At 38.9% G+C, this 11,135-nt stretch overlaps 1 protein-coding gene across 10 annotated transcripts in view; it reads right to left on the minus strand.

Moving 5' to 3' along the window:
• Positions 1-5,882, minus strand: part of fam204a (family with sequence similarity 204 member A) — a 48,983-nt gene extending 43,101 nt beyond the window's left edge. For 9 of the 10 annotated variants that reach the window (XR_008573627.1, XR_008573625.1, XR_008573624.1 and 6 more), the window contains exons 1-5: positions 5,544-5,882; positions 5,390-5,465; positions 5,114-5,144; positions 4,898-5,003; positions 3,180-3,269 (exon numbers count right to left, since the gene is read on the minus strand). Coding sequence is in view for 3 of the 10 variants with exons in the window: in XM_054798526.1 (XP_054654501.1) it covers positions 3,180-3,269; positions 4,898-5,003; positions 5,114-5,144; positions 5,390-5,465; positions 5,544-5,759 (519 nt within the window). In the remaining 7 variants the exon portion in view is untranslated. The remainder of the gene's footprint in view (positions 1-3,179; positions 3,270-4,897; positions 5,004-5,113; positions 5,145-5,389; positions 5,466-5,543) is intronic. The other variant, XR_008573628.1, reaches the window with a different exon arrangement.
• Between the last annotated feature and the right edge of the window lie 5,253 nt (positions 5,883-11,135).

Below are 11,135 nucleotides of genomic sequence, written 5' to 3' on the forward strand. Positions count from 1 at the left end.
GATTGCTGTCATAGCCCATCATGGCTCTGGCAAAATGCAAAGCAGGTGCCAGGAAGGCGAGAACCTGAGCTCAGGCTAAAACCATCCACCAGCACTCTAAGAGGCTTTCTGAAAGTACAGTGCAGGTGCCAGTCATAATGGCTTTTCTTCAATAACTTCACATTTGACCAATCTGTTCACAGTTTAGATCATGAATGAAGAATGTAGCACATCAATATTCTAATATATAAAATAATATACCACTATATTACACCAGAAATCATGAAATGTAATCAATGAATAATTTAAATCCAATAAATCTGTTCCAGAAAGCCAAAAATGTTAACACAAAACATGTTTTTTATAGTTTTACAATTATAGTTTTACATGCAGAAAACAATTCAAATTGCATATAAATACAGACGAAAGAAAAAGTATGTGCACACTTTGGAATTCCTTACATTTCTGCGTAAATGGGTCGTAAAATATAGTCTGCTCACACTAATACCACACAAACAATTATGTTTTCATATTTTTTCATATTCATATTTATTGAAAATAAAATGTAAACATTAAGGAGGAAAAAGTGTGTGAACCTCTAGGCTACGGATTCTCCAAGAGCTAATCAAGAGTCCGGTGTGCGCCAACTTAAAGTCCAACCAATGAGACAAGATTGGAGGTGTGGCGTAAAGCTGCTCTGGCCACTAGAAAATACACTCTTATGTCTTGTAAAGAAGCATTGCCCGATGTGTGCCATGCCTCGCTCAAAAGATCTCTCAGAAGACCTACGATTAAGAATTGTTTATTTGTATAAAGCTGGAAAAAATGACAAAAGTATCTCTAAAAGTCCTGATGTTCATCCGTCCACAGTTAGACAAACTGTCTATAAATGGAGAAAGTTCAGCACTGCTGCTTCTCCTCCAAGGAGTAGCCGTCCTGTAAAGATGACTGCAAGAGCACAGCGCAGAATGCGGCAAAAAAAGAACCTTCGAGTGCAAGCTGAAGACTTACAGAAATCACTGGCAAATGCCAACATCTCTGTGGACAAATCTACCATACGTAAAACATGAAGCAAGAATGGGGTTCATGGGAGAACACAGAGGAGGAGGCCGTTGCTGTGTAAAAACATTGCTGCACGTTTGTCCGTTTGCTAAAGAGCACTTGGATGTTCCACAGCACTATTGGCAAAATATTCTGTGGACAGATAAAACCAAAGTTGAATTGTTTGGGAGGAACACACAACCCATATGTGGGGGAAAAATGGCACTGCACACCAACATCATAACCTTATCCCAACTGTGAAGCATGGTGGAGGGCGCTTCATGGCATGGGCCTGGAAAGCTTGCTATCATCAATGAAAAAACAAATCACAAGTTTATCAATATATTTTGCAGAAGAACTTGAGGCCTTTTGTCCAACAATTGAAGCTCAGAAAATTATGGGTGTTGCAACAGGACAATGATCCAAAACACAGACGCTAAACAGCAACAGAAGGGCTCCAGTAGCATCGTCAACGTCCTGACCTCAAGCTGATTGCTGATGCTGTGGCATAACCTCAAGAGATCTATTCACACGAGACATCCCAGGAATCTTGCTGAACTGAAAGATTTGTTGAACAGTTTTGTAATGACGAATGATCCTAAATGCATCATGATTGTTGTGCACGTCTGATCTGCAACTACACTGACATTTTCCTGCTTGTCCTCATCAGACTACATTTTATGACCAACCTATGCAGAAATGTAAGAAATTCAAAAGGGTTCACATCCGTTTTCCTCTCGCTATGTATATGATGAATGAAAGGGATAAATGAACATTTAAGGTTACTTTTACCGTCACTGAGGACGCGTTGTTGGCAAAGACAGCAGCGAGATCAACATGGGTTATTTCTTCATTTCAATAGTTTTTCTCATCTCAAGTCTCTGCTTTGCTTATTGATCAAAGCAGCAAAATAACCCAAAATGGAGCCAAAGAAAGTTGCAAGCAGCGTTTTGATAAAGAAGCTGAGAAACAATTGAAAATAACTTACTTTAAATAAATATAATAATACTTTCAAATGCTTTTACAGTTGTGGGCATAGTTACTTAGATTGTAGTTTTATCCATCCATCCATCTTCTATGCCGCTTATCCTCACTAGGGTCGATGGGGCGTGCTCGAGCCTATCCCAGCTGACTTTGGGCGAAAGGTGGGGTACACCCTGGACTGGTCACCAGCCAATCACAGGGCACATACTATATGGATAAACATTCACACTCACATTCATACCTATGGACAATTTAGAGTCTCCAATTAACCAAACATGCATGTTTTTGGAATGTGGGAGGAAACCGGAGAACATAAACTCCACACAGAGACGCCCAAGCGGAGATTCAAACCCAGATCTTCCCCATCTGCTGACTGTGTGGCCAACATGCTAAGTTTGTAGATTTAATTTAAGGAAAATAGTGTTTTGATTTATTACGAGGGATAGTGGGTACCCAATGTATCCTTTGCCTTGGCATGCTTCAAATGTCACATATACATACTGCAATAATGTTATCATGGAGGAGGGTTAATTAAACTAATTAAAACACACATGATCAATTAGAACCCTTGAATGTATGTGACGGTAAAAGAACGTGGAAGAACAGACAGCTGTTGGTGTAACATGTTGGCAACGATTGCAAAATGTCAAATTATAATGAAAGCTGTGAGCAACACGTAATATGAAACAAAAAAACGCCAATTTTAAGGAACAATATAAGGCAAAGCAAAGCAAGGCAAAGTACCTCCACCGCTACGTTTCTTTTTAAATACAATTACATGTGCGGGGGCTACATTTTATGCTAAATTACTTTCAAACCACTTGATCCTTGATGCCTACCAAGGCAGTAGGATCCAAAACTCCAGGCACTGCATTTAGGGACATGTACACTTCAAAGGTATGAAACTCATACCTGCGGAATGATTTAAGAGTTGGCTTGAAAGCAATGTACCCTTCATTAAAAAGCAGAGCCAAAAGTCCTTTAAAACTGCAGCACTTCAAAACTAAGGGGAGGGCTTTCCATTAACTCAATGGAAAAAGGCTGCAGGACTGAATGGTGGCTGTCTGGGTGTGTTTATGTTCCTCTATGTCTTTGCAGCAGAAATGGCCACGGATCCATTAGCCTGATTTGTCACAGCAGGAGCACCCCAAAGATCTCTTATCAGCACAACGTACCTCTCGAGTGGCGAGTCTGTCGCTCATCTCCTCTGCCTTTGCAATGTCCCCTTCAGCTATGGCCCTCTCTATGCTCTTTTCTAGGCCGGACTGCAAAAGAGAAAAAAAAATCAGCTTTTTTGGGGGGGAAATAAGGGTAGTGCGGAAAAAAATCAAAGAGTAACTTCAAAAGTCCCCAGGGCCGTATTTTTAATATGATTGCCATTACTACAAATATGTAGATTTCTCCTCACAAATGAAAACCTTTTTGATTGGATATTAGAGGGGAAATCTTAAAAAATGCTACAGGAGATTACCAAACATAAATGTGACTTTAATTACAAATTTCCATTACGGGATGAAGCAGCTTTCTGATCGCAAGGCAGTTCTGCTGTGATGAGCCTATCTAAGGAAGGAGACCACCAGATGTCTTCAGCCCCAAAATGTCATCATGTTAAATATATCATAAGGAAGCTGCAGTTACAACCGTGACTCCTCCAATGAAAGATCTGAGGACTTCAAGTAAAAATACTGCATACAGATGATAGCAAAAGTGTATTGTTCACCTTAAAATATTGATTTGCATGACTCGCCATCACTCTCCATAATTAGCTTGATAGTACGGCAATGGACACGGGACGCAATGAAGGGGCAGACTACTTAATGGAGAAGAACTGTGTACCAGACAACTTTATATCACGCTCGGATCGTGCATGATGAATGATTCTGACTTGAGAAACCGTACTCACATACTTTCCCTAGAACAGGTGGATGTCAACTTGACTAACAGCCTACTATTACTAGCAAGGAGTAAACATATACTGTACATGTGTAAGACTTTTATATGTCGAGGCATGTCTGATCAACTTGAAAGGTGTACTTTTACAGTCTGCAAAGAGCATCCTATGTGTAGCTGTCATGGTACAGAGAAATTCATGATATCATAGATGTAATTCTTATTATAGGTTGACACTGATTATTATTAATATTAACAAAGTAAGCCAATCTGACAGACCTTCCTTCTTTAAGGCAAATAAATTATATATGAATGATAAGGAACTGCATTTCAGGGATTGAGGATGCGTCATTATACTAATGAAAAAAGTTCTGGTTTTATTCAGCTTGTTAATCATTTCATTATCCTTTCATAGCTGCTACAGTCAGAATGAAGCTAAATCAGTCCAATCTTAATTCAATTCAATATAAAACTACACCCAAAAATTATTATTAAAATAATTTCTAAGCTCAAATGAGAACAGCTTTTATTCTTTGGGTCATTTGGGTAGCACACATTTTGCCTCATTTGCAGTTTTCATGTCTTTTAATATTAAAATGCTAGTGAGAAATATATTCACAGGAAAATGTGCAATTTTCATGGATTTCTTGAAGTCCTTACGCTAACCCTCATGTCTTCTGCTAAGTAAAATTTGGGTTTTTATGAGGATTTGCACAGAGGAGGAGACATTTAGATCTCACTTTAATCTCAACCACACAAGAAAGAAGAGTGTCTCTAATCTTATCAGTAAATGTAGCCGAACATAATCCTTAATATTCTTCTCAATGTCAGGTTGAGTTTCCAAACGGATTCTTCTAATCCATATGTCATATCACATAAAACAATGAAAGGACACGGTGGCATGGAAACACAAAGGATGTGACAGCAGTGTTTCCAACAGCAACGATAGACATGGTATTAAACCCTGCAAGCTGATAAGGTGGAATGCAGAAGGTTTTATTACCTTTGGAGGAGGTTTGGAACTTGCAGGGGGATGAAATCGATCATTTACACCAAAATACTGCTTAAGACCATCCCAGTGCTTCTCCACCTTCTCCTGGCGCTCTCCGCTGAGAAAATATTGTTTACGTTCAGTAGTCATCCTAATAACTGGAATTCGTATTCTGCAAATTACAAAGCAAATTTTTTTTTTAATCTGCATACCACAACAATTTGGTACCTTGTCTCTGTTGGCTCTTCGCTTTTTGTTCCTGTCAGGTGACATAACAGGCACAGTTACACAGCATCAAGTACCCTGTATTACAATATACTCATGGCTTTTCTAATATTCAACAGTATTGTGTTATTTACAGTAGCTGCACGTTCACAATGTTATTTCTGCTTTGCTGTGGTGTTTTAAGTAAGACTGTTTAGTGACTTTGAGGTGAAGTCATCCACAAACTACAGTGAATAAACTATGTTCAGTATTACTTTTATTATAAATAAACATTGCCACCTTTCCTGCGTCGCCGTCTTTTACTTCTCTCCTGTATCTTCATGTCCTCTTTCTTTTCACGCAGCTCATTGAATTTCTTCAACACATAGAGCAGTGAGTTTGTAAGAGGCAACCTTAGCGATGTCTGTGACATCGTGCATAATAGACAACATACTTGCCACATTTCCTGGGATATACCAGGCAGGTTGCATGCCTGGGATTCAATACTGGTATCGATGACAGAAGGATTTGCATGCGCTTCTAGCACGGTGCCATCGTTTTCCCCAGGAGAGCTCCCCCTCGCTTCGCTGGTACTCGCCTGCTGATCTTCTTCATCATCTGGACTAAGGTCGTCTTCTGTTAAACCCTTAGGCAGAAGTCCGCTATACATACTGATACCCCTTACGTTGCGGAACGCATAAACAAATGTTTAATGCGACGGAACACAAAGACCTTCAGGCAAATTTAAGATTTCACCAGTGGCCGTGAAAAGAAGTTCGCATTTCCGGGTAAACATTGGACGTCACAGTGAGGACGACTCCAATTGGTTAAGAGTTGGACGCGTCATTCCGATCACCCAATCCCATTCGCACTCGCAATGCTTGCGCACGAGAGAGTGAGAAAGAATATTTAATAATAATACTACAAACCCCATAATGCATCTTCTCCTCTAATGATGGCAAATTACAACTCGCTCATAGTGTGTATTTCAACCAAGAGGTAATTTTATGACATATATCTTTCATGTTTTTGTTCATGTTACAATGAGAAATTGTTCTCTAAAAGGTTAGCTCAATTAGCTAGGTATCGTAAGTAGTTGTCTTAAAAAGTACCTGAAGCGAACACAGTTAGTATGCAAGTCACGGAGCAAATGGGGGTCCTGTGTCGTGTCTGTACAGTAAAGGCAGGGTTTGTACATATGTATGCTATAGTAAACACAAATTTTAAAATATTGTTACCCACAGTTTTCATTAACAAATTCTAGACTACCCTAAAGCAGGTCTGTTGTTATGAATTACTCAGAATTAACCATACGCTTTACAATAGACCACGTTATAATGACACGTTACTTTATGTTGCTTTTGAAAGTGGCATTGTTTTGCAGGTAAAAGATAATACAGTGTATATTTTCACAGGCAGCATATTACACCGTTAATTTTGTTAAAAATACAAATTTCATTAATAATGATCTAAAAGTTTTAGTTTTATAGGTGTGTTAATTATGGATAAACATTCTATATTGTGTTTGACGAACACAAGCAACTGTTATAGTCATTGAAAGCAGTGTAATGTGATCGCTCCTTGCCAATTGTGTATGTTAACCATCACCTTTCAAAATAAACATCCAGCTAATGTAATAGTAGGGAAAACACTGAATACTAAAATTTCTAAATTACTAAATAAAATGCAGCTGATTATAAGAATAGCATTTCAGCTACTAGTAACAATATTACAGTAATCCCTTGTTTATCACGGCTAATTGGTTCCAGACCCGACGGTGATAAGTAAAGTTCCGCCAAGTGGGAGTCCTTATTTATAAATGAAATATTTTTGTAGTTACAGCATTAAAGACCTGTTTACAACCATCTAAATAAGATTTTTTACATTATTAGAGCTCTCTAGACATTAAATAACACCCATATAGTCACTTTTACACTCATATTACCCAATATGGTTGACATAATAGGAGTAAACAAGCCATGTAAGACATAAATCAGACTTGTTCTATTGTGTGTTATGGTAAATGCGTTCTGGGGAAGTATGTGGGGGGTGGACAGGAAGTGACGTTGGGGACTCACTCTGGCTGGTGTTGGTTAGCCTGTGTTTACATTAGGGATTTTTATTAGGGATTATTGGGCCTGTTGTGAGATAATTCAAACCTGCAATAAAAGCCTGTTGTTCCGGCGATTAAGTCTGTTGCTTGTGTGTCTCACCGAACATTAGAGTAACATTACTGTCACCTAGTGACCAGTGTACAATACAAAATATCATCACAACATCTTTGCATCTTGCCTTTTTTATGCCTTTATTTGTATTTTAGTTCATATAGCCATGTTATACTTGAAAATACTTAATTTAGGCAAACAATAAGCAACATTTGTTTAAGAATGCATACTTTTTACTAATAATTGCCCGTATTCAACCAAGAAGCAGCATGATTTATTAATTAATACATTATTGAAAAAACATGATGAGTGATCAGTGATGAGTGATGCTGCGAAATTCAAAGCGTGAAGTGGCAAAGGATTACTATACTCTACTGTGAAATTTGAGTTATTTAACTTTTGCGGTAAGCAGAGCAATTTGCTCTAGCAACAGTCAATCGAAGCTAGCTTGTAGCCTCTAATTTAGTGTTAAACGACAGTAGCAGGTTCTTGCGATGTTTTTGTAAATGAGGTGAGGTCCATAAATTACCAGCAATCCGTCAAATGTTAGCCTATTTTTGTGCCATATTCCTGGTGAGATAAGCTTCCTTCTATGACCCTCGTTGCTTTGGGCACTACATTATTATTAGGATGATTAGCATGCAAATCTTGTGTAGCCCCAAGCGCTGGCACATGAACATCTACCCTTAAATTGCTCTTTCGCTCTCATTCCCAGTAAGTTTTCTTTTGGTAGCTTCTATTTGCAAAGCTGCAATAAGGTTGCACTTTGTGTCTCATAAATTAGAGTGACAATGGGCTGAGGGAAGGCTCATGTTTTCAGGTACAACCATAAATTTGTATTGCGTGCACAGTTATATATTGTATTGTTTAGGGCTGCAACTAACGATTATTTCAAATATCGAGTAATCAGTCGATCATTTTTTTGATTAATCGATTAAAAAAACACATTTTTAAGTTCTGTGTCTTTATTCAGAAATAGAAGATTTGAACTGACAGAGCAAATAAGTGCACAAACACCAGGTTGACGCTTGAATATTCTGTTAAAATAATGTTAAATAATAAAAACAATCTAAATGTTTATCAAATAGCTTGAATAAAACAATACATTTACACTAAACTACAATCATGATCATTTTCTTAATAGATTAAAATGAAGCTTGTTGTTTCAATTAATGCAGTAATCAGTTAGGCCATAAATGGACCAAATGAATATGATGCAAACACTTACAGTTAGTGGTTGGGTCCGCAACATATCAGAAAAGAGGCAACTAGAGAAGCACTAGGAGGGGGCAGACCTACACCAAGCACTTTAGTTCCCCCCCCCATATTGTGATTGACACCAAAATAAATCCTACATTTTTTGGATCAGTCTTTGATATTTTGTAGAACCTGCTGGAAACTGTATTTTATCCTGTTTCCAAGTGCTCTGACCATTTTTGGTGGAGTTATATGTAGAAATGCTGAAAATGGTCCAATCTTGCAATGTTAAAGAATCCTTTAAAAAAATCTTGGATCCAGACAGGTTTAATCAGTTCTTCCATATCAGAACTTTTCAACTTATTTTGAACACAAACAAACACATAAACGCCAGCAGAAGCATAACCTCCGCTCTGCGCTTGCGCTCTGCTCTGTGCTTGGCAGAGGTAAAAATGCCCATCTCTGTTTTCCAAAGTCAAAAATGATATGTGTGAATATCTTGTTTTGGCTAAAACACAACGATAATGGGTCTGCTTTCATGGATGACTAAGGAAATTAAAAAATATCCACGTTTGAGAGGCTGAAATCAGAGGGTATTTACATATTTAAATCAAAAACGATTAATCGATTACCAAAATACAGTTGTTGTTGATTAATTGGGTAATCGGTTAACCATCGATTAATCAATTAATTGTTGCAGCACTAATATTGTTATTGTTATATTTACACCACTGAAGATAGTAAACAATAATAATAATATCAATGCTTTAGTGATTCTCATTCAATTAATTATTAGGAGTGTCCTGATATGATATTGGTATCGGTCCGATATCAGCCAAAAAACAGTATCGAATTATATCAGTCTGTATCTAAAATCTCAGATATTTGGCACTCCAATACAAGCAGTCCATTCCAGACTCCACACCAGCACCACTATCCCGCGGCAGTCCTTCTATTTGGCGTGCAGATCCCACGCAATCGCAACAGTGTGTGCTAGTGTTTAGCTAAGAATAATGACGTCATTACATAAAATTGCATAAATCATTCCATAAAACAAAAAAACAAACAAACCAAAATAAATTAATTCAAAATAAAGAGTGCAGATAAAATACTTTCAGTTGTCAAATGCACAGTTGAATAGAAGAGTTTTCAGCATGGATTTGAGCATTGCCAAAATTGAGGGTTGCAGACCATGAAAAGACTTGTACACAAGCAAGGCTGTTTTAAAGTCTATTCTCTGAGTGACAGGAAGCCAGTGCAGAGACCTGAGTTCTGGACTAAAAATGTCATATTTCCTGGTTCTAGTCAGGATTCGAGCAGCAGCATTTTGGATGTACTGCAGCTGTGTTACTGCTCGTTTAGAGAGCCCAGTGAGAAGGCTGTTACAGTAGTCCAGCCTGATGGAGACAAAGACATGGCTTTGTCTCTCTAAATCAGGCTTAGACAATATTCCCTTCATTTTGGCAATGATTTTTAGGTGGTAAAAAGCTGATGATGTTATTGATTTAACGTGGCTGTTTAAATTCAGATATGAGATCTAAAGGCAGCATGCACAGATTGAACAAAAGCCCCAGGATTGACCCTTGGGTAACCCCACAGGTCATAGCCATTTGATCTAAGACACAGTTACCAATTCCAAAAATGTACCTCCTGTTATCCAGATAGGACTTGAACCAATTTAGAGCAGTACCAGAGATTCAGTAGTGAAGCATCTCTGGAGGGTGTAGGTGCAGCAGGTGGGTCCTAGGCCTGTGGTGAAGGTGAGGGAGGAGCTACTGCATCTGAAACCGGAGGTCTGGATTCTGGATGAGCGGCTGTGGTTGCTGTGGCTGAATCCTTTGCTGGGTCCTTGGGTGACGAGGCAGGAGTTCTCCTCTCACTTCTTCTCAGCTCTCGGTGGCAGCACAGAATCTGCACCAGGCCCACTTTAATGCCTCATAGCATGGAGGAGGTTTGACCGTCAGCCGTCTCACTCCACCTCCGTTCAGGCGTGTGCCTTTTCCTTTAAACAGATCCTCTCTTTGCCAGAAGAGATTGAAATTCTCAATGAAGTGCAGTCCTCTGCACTCACAGACTTTGGACAGCCATGTGTTCAGCTGAAGCAGCCGGCTGAATTTGTTTATCCTCCTGTCGATGTTTGGCAGAGGTCCACTGATGAACGTTGGTATTGCCACTTCATCAAGACTCTCAAATAGTTGATTAAAGTCTTTTTTTCAGGTTTCAGACTGTTGCTTGCTGACATCCACTGCACCCACATGAAGAATCAGATGTTTCACCCCTTGGTGTTTTGCCAGTTCCTCAAGTATCAGTTTTGTGACGTCAGAGACAGTGGCACTTGGATAGCTGGGAGTAGCTTTTCTGTTTATGTTCCTGTTAGATATGGCTTCGTTTCCAAGCACCAGAGTATCTTTGACCTTGACACTTGGAACAGTCTTTCTGTCTGTCTGCCGCTTTGTGCTGACTTCATGGTGATAGTTTTCTCCCTGTTATAAACAGTCACATTTGGCTCTGAAAGACCTATCATTTCTCCTGTTGCTAATAAGTCTTGGCCACACCATGGATGAAAATGTTTCTAACAGTGTTGGTTGTTTGAAGGAGCCAGAGGTTTCCTCTTCATCTCAGCGGTCTTCCGAAAATCCTTAGGCTGTTTTTTGTGATGCTGCTTCAAATGCGCAATGAGGTTG

The sequence above is a fragment of the Dunckerocampus dactyliophorus genome, chromosome 14 (genome assembly GCF_027744805.1).
Source record: "Dunckerocampus dactyliophorus isolate RoL2022-P2 chromosome 14, RoL_Ddac_1.1, whole genome shotgun sequence".
NCBI classification, from domain to species: domain Eukaryota; kingdom Metazoa; phylum Chordata; class Actinopteri; order Syngnathiformes; family Syngnathidae; genus Dunckerocampus; species Dunckerocampus dactyliophorus.